Source organism: Cyrtonyx montezumae, unplaced genomic scaffold (assembly GCF_038088225.1).
Source record: "Cyrtonyx montezumae isolate F1298 unplaced genomic scaffold, pur_monq_1.0 scaffold_1, whole genome shotgun sequence".
Lineage (NCBI taxonomy): Eukaryota > Metazoa > Chordata > Aves > Galliformes > Odontophoridae > Cyrtonyx > Cyrtonyx montezumae.
Genome location: NW_027071825.1, coordinates 16075793 through 16089247, shown reverse-complemented (window position 1 = coordinate 16089247; position 13455 = coordinate 16075793). Strand labels below are relative to the sequence as shown.

The 13455-nt window shown below is 38.1% G+C and overlaps 1 protein-coding gene across 1 annotated transcript in view; it reads right to left on the bottom strand.

Moving 5' to 3' along the window:
* SLC44A3 (solute carrier family 44 member 3) overlaps nucleotides 1-13455 on the bottom strand; it is a 37727-nt gene that overhangs the window by 4233 nt on the left and 20039 nt on the right. The window contains exons 11-12 of the mRNA XM_065741933.1: nucleotides 11197-11353; nucleotides 8724-8807 (exon numbers count right to left, since the gene is read on the bottom strand). Of these exons, the coding sequence (XP_065598005.1) occupies nucleotides 8724-8807; nucleotides 11197-11353 (241 nt within the window). The remainder of the gene's footprint in view (nucleotides 1-8723; nucleotides 8808-11196; nucleotides 11354-13455) is intronic.

Genomic DNA, 13455 nt, shown 5'->3' with positions numbered 1-13455 from the left:
TTTTGTCAATAAAAATGTCAGTTACCACAAAACACTTATCAGAAGTCATGCTATCTCAACTTATCTCTTTTCTATGAATCTATCCCCAAGACTGGTGGCAGCCTACATAAGTGGAACAGTCTAGATATGTAGTTACCAGGTATTTAAAAGTTGATTAAAACCACAGTCTTTTTAGACTGTCCACACACTACTGAAATTCAAGCTTATGGCCATGGCCATAAAATAACAATCATTCCATGAACAATGAAAAGACTTGTGACAATGACTCTAAAAGAACAGTTGAAGGACTATGGACTAGCTGGGTGAGTCTTATATCACAAAACATAACCATTACAACAGACTGAGGGCACTCACAGTTTTTTAGCATGGGGAATTTTACAAGGAAACTTGCCAAGATGGAGCAGTGACCATCCTGGATTATTTTAACACCTGTACTGCGTAACGGGACATATCTATCTCATTTACAGAACTTCTCAATGAGGTCTTGAAACAGCATCCAAAATATGAGCTAGGAAAAACAGCACCTGAGACACCCAAAAGGTTTGCTGGAGTCTGCCAGAAAGTTTTAGGAATAGTTTTCCTCTTCTTAAAGTATTAGAAGGTGGATTATGTCACAAAAGAATAGTTACAGTCAGTAGAACCACACTGTATGGTCACTAAGAACCACAGTGTGCCCTGGATTATGGTTCTGAAGGAATTTACATACCCTGACACGTACTGAAGTCTTAGATTATTTTTTGCTTCAACTGGCAGTGGAAAAGAAATGGTTTGATGAAAGAGAATTATACTGACCTACTACAAAACACCTTCTGTTAAAAAAATATATTTTTTCTTATTTATAAATCAAAATACAGAACAGCTTCAGATATCTCAAGACGGAAAATTATTTCTGCAGGGTCCACTTCTACCCAGTTTCTGTAATACTCTATAATGCAGCAAAGCTATACTGACACTATTGCACCTTAAAATATTAGAGAAATTAAACAAAAAGATGCTTCGTATCTTCACTTTGAACATTATTTTATATGTAAACAAAGGATTTTTTTCCTCTGGTTAGTAAGCCAAACAAAGAATATGTTAAAGAATGACATCCTGTAGAAATTGTACTGGGATGGCAGCCAGTGCACCCATCGATGGAAACAGTGTGAATAAGAACCACTGATTTTTTCCTACTCCAAAAGAGAAAAGAAAAAGAAACACAACAATCCCCTTGAACTCTACAAAAACAAATATTTGCATAAAAATCTGTTTAAACAAGCAAGTTCACTTCTTTCCTAACCATGAAAAAATGCTTTCTACACTAACTTCCATTTACACTGACACTGCTCCCTCTCCATCTTCTGTCTGCAGCTGTCTCTGCATTTTTCAAGCGTGGACAGAACTATAACACACTGTGAATTAAGTCTGTTGCAGCATCTCCATTAACAGACAGGAAATCAAGACACAGAGCAGAAAAATGGGTTTGTAGGTTCGTTTCTGTCCCGTAAGAAGTCCCGTAAGCAGTCCTTGATCTGGTGAGTTCAGCATGTGTTTTGCCAATTAACTAAACACAGATTCTGCATTCACTATAAATAGGAAAATAAATAAATTACATTTTAAAAATTATAAAAGAATGCTAAAAATGCATGTGCACTTGTACAAACACTGCTTCCAAACTTTAAATAAATAACTACTTGTTTGCATTCTGGAATTAGCTTCTATGGTATCTGAGGAATGTGCAATGAAAAGAATTTCTGATATTTATTAACTAGGACAGTTATCTTGGAAAAACTGGAAAACAATGCTGAAGCCTGAATACTGCCTGCATAGGCATTTGTGATTTACAAATCAGGTAACAAGAAGTGGCATTTAAGACAACTGGCACCTCAACAAATCATACACGTCTCAATCACTCCCAACACCCAAGCACGTAGTAAGCCTGTATTACAGAAGATAAACATAAATGAAGGAACTGAAAGAAGGCTGAAAAGCTAGTCACTGACGTGGGTGAAATAAGAATGTTACTAGTAAAAGATAAAGATTCAGTCTAGTGGCCTCTGCCTATGAAGGAAAAATACATTTTCATTACAAACCCAGAGTTGCAGAGCAATCAGCAGAAATTTCTCATCCTTAACCAGCATGCGTAAGTTACTCCCAGTACCTGCAAATCATTTTGGACTTTGGGCTAAGACATTTATATACCCCATTTATTTTCAACGTAGGCTGCACCAAAAGTAATGCATCCTAATTACTCTCAAGAAAAATCCAAAAGTTACAAAGAGGACAATAACACTATTTGACAGAGCAAATTCTCAGCTACAAAACACTACTTTTCCACGTGGTCACCACCACTAGCTTTTCACCAGTGATGAACAAGAACCTGCACACCATGCTCTTAACAATCTGCAACAGAGGAGGTGACCACTGTCACTCTGACCACTACTGCTAAAATGCACCACCCACTGCCTCACCATGGTCACATCCACTGTGTGCTTTCCATAAATGTTCAGCAAGAGGCAATAAATGTCAGCTGGGAGCCATTTTTTCCACACGGAGGAATTCAGTGACACACCTTTGCTTCACACGTGCTTCCATGTCAGATCCCATTTTGCCAGAATGCCCTTCTGCTGCCATCTGTCACACAGCAACAGAATGAAACAGAACACTCGGGGAAGATTTAATCTCTACTGCCACGCCACCAATATCAGCCTCTGATGTCACAGGTCAACATAACAAAATAGGAGGCATTACTTTCAGAGCAGCCCTTGCATTGCAGGCTATGTGCAGCAGCCCATTCCTTTGCAAGAAAAAAATGATAGCTGTGAAGGCTAAGATGGGAAAGCACCATCAGCTAAAAGCTTGCTATTATTTAGAAACAGACTATTTAAATGTGCTGTTCTTTTCCCTGCTGTTGTATTCTCCTTCCCCAAGCACAAGAGCTTTAATGGAATTGGAAATGTTTGAGAGAAGGGCAGCAGGAATGATCCAAAAGGTATGGAATGTCTTCTGTCTGGGGAACTACTGAGTACGCCAGACTCTGCTGTCTGGAAAAGAGATGACTGAAGGAGGATGCGGGAAGAGGACTACAAAAGCATGAGAAACATGGAGAGGGTAGGTGGGATTAGATGCTCATTGTTTCTTCTAATACAGGGACTAAGCAAGAGTGCAGGGACCACATAAAGTAGCAGGAACCAAATCTGGAAAAAGATGATAGCTCTTCTCACTGCAGTCTGTACGATGGGAGCTCCTGGCCAAAGGATGCTCTAGCTGCTAATAATTCCCATGAGCTCAAGGAAGAGGTGGAAAGTTCAGGGAAAAGGAATCTCTGAGAGGTATTAAACACACAGAAACTACACTCAGCTCAAGAAGTTCCTAGGCCAAAAACAAATTCAGAAACAGCACTGGGGACAGGGAAATACACATTTATTTCTTCACTCCACTCACTGTTGGAGACAGGACACCAAGCTAGGCAGAGGTTCAGTCCGGCCCAATGCAACTGTCATATAACTAAATTCTGCTTAGTGCACTGCTGTTTCACAGCGGTAGCCTCTCCTACAGAGACAAGTGAGTGGCAATAGCACTGATAGCGTACCATTGATCAGCAAGTGTGGGAGACTATGGGTTAATAACAGTCCTCATCCATGAACCAGGAAGTCGGAACTGTATCATCAACTCTGTGAAGAAGAGAAGCCCTTTCTGGCCTGCAGCCTGGGAACTAGACACTGGTTTCTCAGTGTCAGGATGAATAAATAAAGAATGTGAATGTTTACATATTTCCAAATACCACACTATGTAAAAAAACTATTTAAATAATACATCCTTCTATGCTTCACAACACAGAATGTCAAGGGTCTTGGAAAAACTGACCTGCCAGTTTCATGAGAAAGGCCCTGTGGCTTAGATACAGGCCGTAAGTTCCCTGACTGTTCAGAATAATTGCTACTTTGTGTAACAGCTGAATTCAGTCTTACATTCCAGGGCTTTCTTTAATAAAATGAGCTTGGGGAAGGACAGGATTGCTATAGCAACAGAATCCTCTTAAAAAAGAGGCAGGAGACATGCTGGTCTCACATCCCATTTCAGCTTTTTCTGCTCCACTGATATTTTCAGGCTGACCCAGTCTTGCTGCTGCCAAATCTCTTGGGGGCTGCCCTGGGTACCTTCAGCCTGTACAAAGCCACACAGCTCAAGCTGAGCTTTTAGATGTCCTAGCCTGCAAATGTCACAGCTGCCATAGGAATCCCCTCAGAAAACGAAACTATTGCAAGCAAAGCAGCAGCGACATTTCAGTGGCTGCCATACAGGCTGTTGGTGAGCCAGTGAGACCACTGTACCTCTCAGATGGCAGAAGGAAGCTAGAGCAACATGGGCCTGTGAGACCCCACTGAAGCAATGAAGACATGAAAACCTGTAGTGGACATTCAGCCACTCCACTCTCACATTATTTCAGGTGATCGTGCTCTGTGATTTCTTACTTTAAGTGGAAAACTCCCTCTTAAAACTACTTAGGGCTTTTCCCTCTCCCAGTCCTTACATTTGTGGTTATCCCAGACCACTGCCCCTCTGGTCCTCAGGATCCTTCTTCCAATTTCCTGATGAAAAAGTCATTACTGATTCTTAGACTAATCACCATCTACAAGAAACCATATAATAGCCTCCTGAATTTTCCCAGTCACAAACAACTTTTCATTATTCACATTCTACCTTACATTTGTAGTTTGGACTTGCTGGAAAACATCTCATCTTTTAACTTCCTTTGTTTTCTACTTTGTCATGTACTCCCTTCATAGCTGTCTTCCAATGGATATGACCAACACAACTTTCTCCTGGGAGGGTGTTCTTTCCTGCAGCATCCCACTGCTACACCTGGGCTCCATTTCAACATAAGGCATCAAAGCAAAACCAGCTAATTCTCATTCACCTAATTCCCCCACATGGGCCATTCTATGGAGAAAATAAAGACCTATGGTATTTATCTTCCGTTACCTCAAACATAAAAGATTTTAGAGGGAAAACAAACATATTTAAAACAATTTCACAAAGATGAATGTTTTAGCCAATTCTAGTCAATATTTTCAAGATGATTGAAAACTCAGCTTAATATCTAGAAGAAATTTGGCCAGTAATATTAAAATGAGGTATTGTTTTTGGGAGGAAAAAGAAGTATTTGATGGGGCGAGGCACAGTGTGTTTGGCAGTGCACAGAAGAATTGTACTTAGCATGCCTGAATTTTTTTTATCTAGGTCATTTTTCCAGAAGGCATTTAAACACAACTTCCCGATAGGCTTCCTTCCAAAGATTAAGAGACAACTAGCTACCACAGATACACGACCATTGGAGAGACTTACTTCAGGTAAGTTTGTTTGTTTTTGTTTTGTTTTTTTAACTGGACATTTGCTGGCTTTCAGTATCAGCGATGGGTCTCAGTTCCAGCAAATGTGGGCTGTCACTTCTGTTCATCAGTAATGGCTACTGCAGGGCCGGAAGGCTGCACAGCAAGTAACTGTACTGAAGAAAACAGAGAAACCACATACAGCTCAGCAACTCCTTCAGAAATTCATGTGCTGCGCTTTGGAACTGCTGCCTGCCAAGTAGCTGCACATGAACCCAAAGCAGGGAGAGAAAAGCAGAATTATTCTGAAATAGATATACTGTTAAAATGTATGTATGTGTCTGTGTGTGTGTTTTATATATATATAGATATATATCTATTCATTGCAACAAGGCTGTAAAGAAAAAAAGTGACCACTTTCATGTGTCAGAAGTTAAGACTTTGCCTCTACAATTTAAGGGAGCTGGAGACAGACCTTGTAGCTCCCAAACCACATAAAGAAAACAGTATTTTCTTTAATGGAAGAGAAGTTTTCAATCTCCCAGATTTTACTCGAGATGGTTGGATATGTTTATCTGGAACACACTGAAATCATCAGAGCCAGAAGATGAAAAATCTGTGGTAATTCTGACAAGTGTTGGCAAACAGAATTGTCAAGTAAGGATAATGACTTTATATTCACAAAGCACTTTTCATCCTGATAGAACCCAGAGTGCTTTACAATTGTTACTAATGGATTATACACACACATGAATCACTTTGCCCATGACTGAAATGGAACAGCTTAAGGAGTGAACTGTTTAACAGCACATAGCAACCTGACACCACAGTTTAGCACAGGATCTAGTTGCGAATCCAAAAGAAAATTGGGAAGGCAGAATATTATTACCCACACTGCAATCAGAACAGGACACAGGGTTTACATTACCCGTCCTGCAACCACTGCTACTGGAAACACAGCAACTGCCAGCATCCAGCTCAACATTTGTCACAACAGGAAGATCACAACGGGCACCTCTTCAGTCTCTTTCAAGTTAAATTGCAAGGGAGCTGAACACAATCTAGCTGAGCCTGGAGAGAAGTCGCCTCAGACTCAACAATTAAAAGTTTGTCTTATATCCCACCTGAAAAATGCCACCCTGTCCCTTCAACAACATAACACAGCGCTTGGTTGATACTGCATGGGAAGGAAGAAAGAAGTACACACACTGTCACCAATGCACCTGTTTCTCATCTGCAAGTTCCCCAGAGGGGGAACAAGGGGCTCTGTATAATCTTGATTAAACTCGTGAATGAAGGAGCAGAAAGAATTTAAATCATTTAAATAACCTAACAGGCTGAAGAAAATACCGCAGAAGTGAAGAGGAAGGCTCCTTTTTTCTGTAAAACAAAACAACAACAACAACAACAAAAACCACCACCAAAAACCTTTCAAGGTAATTATATGGTTATTATGGAGAATGTAATAGTGGGATAAAAAGCACAATAAGGAATGCTGATACACACAATGAGCTTTGGACCAGCTTTTTTAACAGCTGTTCTAAATTTCTATTATTTCAACTCAAACAAAATCAAAATCTAAACTTAAAAGTACGTTCAAGAAGTTAGAAATGAGTACAAGCAATTTTTTAAAATCCCCTATAGTCCTGCCCTCCAGTCCCTGTTGAACAGCTACGCCACACTGCAAGCTTTCATTGACCCCACTGAGAGCTCCTGTTTAACCCTTCTGTTAATCAAGCTATACATTAAGCTTCTTAAAGCCATATTTGTTGTTTCTTTTCCCTTCTGGAAATGAAAACTTTCACTCTTAGTCAATACATAGATATCTAAATAGGCTTGAATACATTCTTAATAGAAAAAAAACAAATCCACCCATTACTCTGTGAAACACAATAGTTTGAGAATAATATTACCCCTTCCTACAAATAAAATTTCTCTTAAAATCTTAAAAAAAAAAAAACACACAAAAAAAAAACAGTTCTCACTTTTAGTCTCCCGAACTGCCAATTTTCAGCACACAGAACATGGTTGTCCTTGCCAAAAAGATGTTCAAACAAACAATTATCTAACAGCAAACACAGTGTTATGATTATTATGCTAAAAATCACGACCTGTATAAAAACAGAAATTTGCCTACAATAGATTAGGAAACAGGAAATCTTTTAAGGGAACAAGAGCTGCAATGCAGCTTTCTGAAACAAAAGAAAGTATGTTACAGTAATTACTTCTTGTAACAAACACACTGCATACTACAGCTGGCGAAAGTAAATGCTAGGATGCTGGCTATCTCTTTGAAAGGCAGGAAGCCAAGGGGAAAGGGTGACTATAAATGGAAAGCCTGGAGTCAAAATGAACTCCAAGATTCCTCACCAGCCCAGTGACCATAAGATCTAACTGAGAAATTAAGTCTGGAAAATTCATCAGCTGGAAGCAGAGATTTTACTGCACAAATATTTAATCTAGGTTGAACTAAGTGAAAAATGTTCTCTTCATAGTTGTCCAAGAGTAAGCTTTATTTATGCACCTACTTTAGAATGAGAAGTCAGGCTCTTTATCAGCATCATCTTGTTTACTGCACTTTTGTTCTCAGCAATGAGAACAAAGCAAGCAGCAGATAGGGAGTTAAGAATCAGCATGGACATCTGATTCCTTGTCACATTAATAATACCGCAGCCACCAGAGATAATAAAAGGGGACTGATAAAGAAGAAAATAAGCTATTTACAATGACATATACAGAGATTATAAAAATATTTATACATTTGGAGAAAAGGATCAGGAAGGAAGGAGTAGGAATCAAGCATCTGAAAAACTGCTGCGTGTTAGAAATCATCAATTTCCAATGAAAATCCTATCGAAACTAAACTGCTAACAAACCAGGGATGCCTTTAAAACACAGACAATATTATATCATCTGTTTTTTCATCATAGATTGTATTCCCAGGCATATCAATAATGGAAGTCAGCTAAGAGTTCAATTTTCTTCTATAAGGATTTCAGGTGAAAAATTCTGTATCCAGTTTAAGGACACATCTCCAGGTGGGCTTCTTACTTCTTCATTGCTTCCTTCCACCTGAACATTTGAGTAGTCTCCCTGGAACAACTCAGCAATATGTTAACATTCTTACCTTCAAAAATAGAAGGTAGCCCTGTCAGGGGTCATCCTAAGCTGCATTAACAAGTTTTCTAAACACCACACTCAGCAACCTTGCATGTCACAAAGCATTAGGGTGCTGACAAACAACCTCTACCAACACTTGAGGATTCTGTTGGTTTGTTTAGCTGGCCAGCACATAGCTTTGGCTTGCATACACTGCATGTTGCCTTCGTCATGCTGAATGAAGCCAGCATGCACACAGTTCATAGAACAGGCATGTGGATGGCTGAGTGACAGAGAGATGACAGAGCGTACCTGGTTAAAGTATCTTAAGCAACTTTCCTGGCACCACAAGCAGCAGAAACAGCACTTCAACAGGCACTTTGCACATGCACTTTCCTGCAATAAAATGAAATGTCTGGTTACTGGCCACAGAATTAGACTCAAATAAAACTGCCATTTTAGAAAGGCATTCTTTGCAGGTGACTGACTCTTCCAACAGAGTATTCACTTACGCAGCAGATACTTCCTTTCAGATTATAGGAATTGTTTTCAATTCAGACCCTACAGTATTAATGACTGATGAGCTGAGTCTAAGTTTTTTTGTTGTTCTTTGGTTGGTTGTTTTTTTTTCCTTCCTGTGCATGGAAGACTGCTCTTCAGGAAAGAAAATAAGTGTTGTAAGCAGCTCGGTGAGCTAACAGCTGCACACAGGGAAAAAAGCAGGCAGGTGAATCAGTAACCCTTACAGTACTTGACAGTGATTAGAGAGACAGTTTATTTTCCTTTCATTTGGTTGTTTAAAACTTTTTTTGTAATTTATCAAAAAACCTTCACAGATTTGAAATGACCAACAGACTAAGGGACAAATGTAATAAAGTAGGTAGGATTTATGTGTGTGTTGAACTGAGTATACATTACATTTCAGGACAGGATTTATATTTCCTAGCAGATCACTGATCTACATTAATATCTGCCAAGAACACAAGAGAAAAGCTCAGCGTCTGTTCAAGCCCCCACACCTCCATCAAGAGCTCAGAACTGAGACAAAAGGGACATCTTGGTAGCCCTGGTAGTCTTCCAGTTTTAAACGGCTGTTTTTCCTCAGCAAAAGGAAATTCAGTTCAGTGACTTTTGAGTTTTTTAACATTAATTTTTCAGAGACCAGAATATACTTCTGTTTTGGAAAGCAGAGATCTTCCAGTTATGGTATAAAGTCCTCATGTCCCACAGCTACCGTGATAAAACCATGAACCCCCAACTTTCTCCACAGACTTCTTGAAAATATTCATAGGATAATTCCTTTAAAATGGTGACTGTACATACATTAATCCTGCTATGCTTTGCCAAAGAGATGATTTTACCACTGCTGTATTAGTCTCACTAAGTACTGCTTATTAGAAATAGAGCAAAGTACTTTTTTGCTATTTGGCTTGAAGACTGCTGTGTAAATTTACCTGCAAAGCTTGCAGACCCCTGACTTCTCAGAAAATAGGAGCTTCTATTGCAAAGGTGACAAAATCTGGAAGCTCCAGGAGAACACAGCATCTGTTCTCTACCCTTTAGTACTACCTCTCCTGCCCTCTACGCAGAGAGCTGATAAGGAAAGCAGCCACAGGGTATCCCTGCTGCCATGAGAAGGAGCCATGTTAGCTTGTGGTGAATTCTGCTGTGGAACAGGGACGTGAGCTAGCCACTTCAGGAACAGTTATCGGTCATGACATATCTTACCCAGACTCTTGGTAGCTGGGCCAAAAGGAGCTTAGAGCACATAGCTACTGATAACAATAATTTTTCTTTGCAACAAATTTCTTCTATATGTATTTGGTTTATAAACACTTGTACCCAGTAAATCTGCTTCTTCTGCTTCCTCTAGATGCAAACAAGTGCTGTCTTCTCTCTAGTACAACTCAACTCACCATCTATAAACAAAATTCTTAATTCACTTAGATCACCAGGTTTTATACATTAGTGATGGAAAGCCTTGCATCTTATTACAAAAGGGCTTTTATCTATGCATTCTGAAAGTATGCCTACACACATCTCAGAGGCACCAGATGCCTGATGTTAAATATCCTGTCAAAGCTATCCATAATATACTTCAGGGCCAAGACATGTATTCTAGAGGAAAATCAATTAATTCTAACACATATCTTTAAAATCTTTGTCTAGATCTTCCTCTGACATCAGACCTGTGCAGTTGTAAGAGCCCTTTCTCTTTGCCTAAGTGACAGAACTAACTGCACTGGTGCGTTTTCAGCATAAGGTAAGGGATGCAGAAATGCATGAAAGACAGGAATGTGAGCAACGATCACAACAACGAAAATAAATTTTTGTATGCTGTAAGAGATGCAATTTGGAACCTATACAAATCCCCAGAACAGTTCTTGCTTCACAGATTTTATTCTATAAATACATCACAAGGCAGATGGAATCTTTTCTATAAAAGGTATTTTATACCACACAATGTCATTCTTACTTACCTTTACATTTTAAAAATTTTATGATGCAGAATTTTTAAATAGCCTTCTATCAAATCTGGATTTTTCATTTATGTATCGTAAAAACATTTATGTACAAAAAACAAATACCCTTTTTTTTTTTTAAACACAGGTATTTTTGTCTCTTAAAAATACCTGAGTTGGGAGAGAAAAAAGGGAAATACCTGAAAAAGGCTTTCTTCGTGAAGAAAATGGGTAAAATATAAAATTCAAGTATATTCTTCACATTTTTTTCCTGAACTTCACCTTTTAACAACTACTTCTGTGTGTTACAGAAATAGACTTACCTTTTGCTTTAGGATATTATAAAGGTAAAAGAGAACAATCCTTGGTATTCTCAGTATGGTGATTAAAAACGAGCCTTTTACAACAGTTCCTAGATGATAGCAAAGAAGAACTGAAATGGAGGAGAGGACTGGATGACGTGGTGGGTTATTTTTGTTTCTGGAAAGGAAAAAAAAATAAATAGTTCGAAATTGTTTTGGAAACTGCTATTTAAGGAGATACGCATGGTATCATTTCAGTATTTGGAAAAGACCTAAGTTGGTACACCCTTTCATGCTTAAAACAACTCCAGTTTTCCTTCTGACTTTATATGAACTTTAACCTCACTCTAAAGGAAAGCAGCCAAGTTTAAAACTTTTACTGGATTACTTTAACTCTTTAGCAATGAATATCTTGACATACTCAGTAATGGAAAAATCTCTAGAAAAACCTACTATGGAAAATATCAGAAGCAAATATCTGGGAACACATCCTCCAATACCTCTCTTCACTTTCTTACACTTCTGTTATCCTCCAAAATCTTTGATTAGACTTTTGTTTCTGCAAGATTTTAGTCTGAAGGAATGAATCTGCTATTTCTGCTTTAGTGGTAAAATTAAAACCAAAAAGTAAATATGACAACGTCTCTCATGCAAAACTGAGATCTCCTGTTTGCTTTCACTGCTGCAATTTGACTAAATTCAGTTTTAAACTTTGTTCACATAACAAATACCTTTCTTTTCTTTCCACTGAATAGCTTTTGTTTTAAAACGGAACACACAAGAAATTTCATGTTGTATGTTTAAAATTATGATTTGGCAGAAAAACCTTGTCATTCCACTGCAATCTAACCTCTATCATTTTTGGGAAATGATGTGTCTCTCATATTTGAAATGGAAAGACAAAATAATAACCTCCTACAATTAGCTTATGAATTCCAAATACAAGTTTTATTTTCCTGCTTCCTTTATAAGGTTCTGCTTTATGTCAGTCACAGAACAGTGTGGAACGGCTCTCAAGGATTGAAAGGAAGAATAGAAAATGAACTTAAAACCATTCTCCCACCCCTCTTCAAATGTAAAAATTTTTCTGTAAAAAAAAAAACAACAGACAAACAAAAACAACAACAGGAAAAAAAAAACACAGTCCAATTAACACTAGCTAAATAGCTAAAAATACACGTCAGAAGGTTCAAGAAAAGCGTGGATTAATAGTGATAAATTTCCTTACTGAAAGGCAACTGTACACAACAGGCCCAACCCTGAAACATTTCCTCAGGCAGCAGAACCAGTGGTTCCAAGCAGACAGCACAAATCCTGTGCTCATAAGCAATTCCTTCAAAGCTTGTTACCTTGAAAAATTAAGAGATTGTAGGAGAAACTAACAATAAAAGAGGGTGACTTGCTGAAGCTAAAGTCTACAAACACATTTTTATTAAATCCTCACAGACGCTCCTTGAAGATAGGTATCGCAGTCCTGCAAGAATCCTGAAGGTATCACTGCAGCTCATTCAGAACACTGACTACTTCAGAGCCCAAAGGCTCTATGTGAGTATGTGAATATACCACAGTACTTTAAATTGGAAAATCCAGTAGAGCTGTTGCTGCTTTTTTTTTTTTTTGTCTCATCATTAGGGGAGCTGCTTGAGGAATTCTGTACTTCACATATATATATGAGTTTACATTTATTTAATACATTATTTATTTATTATTAATTAATTACATTATTATTAATTAAATTACATTATTATTTAATACATTTATTTATTTATTTATTTAAATTTAAAAAGCGGTCAGGTTTCCACATAGGAATCACACACATCCCAAAACACAGGACTTTTTCTGTCCATATAGTAACAGTGTTTCCTTTTCCCTTTTACATCATCTTACCTATAACAGCCTCAGTCAGATCTCAAAACATAAAATATTAGATTTCTGCATGTTAAAAGTTAACTGAGGTAGAGAAATACAAAAAGGACAAAGTTTACTCACATGTTAATAATTTACTTGCTACCAAGAAAAATGAAAAAATGGGTTTTGGTATTTTAACAGATATGATTAAAGAGCAGAATCTCAGAATTTGAAGTTTAGTTTTGATAAATTTATACACACTTGGAAGCTCTTCCACACCTTCTTTTCTTAGCAAAGGAATTCTCACAAGAACAGCATCTGACAAAGTTTCTTTCTTTGCTTCCAAACAGAATAGAGACAGAACTTCTTCCTTGTAGCTATGCTTAGAGAAGCAAGCAAAAGGAAAGTGCTAGCTAAACGCAACATCAGGCG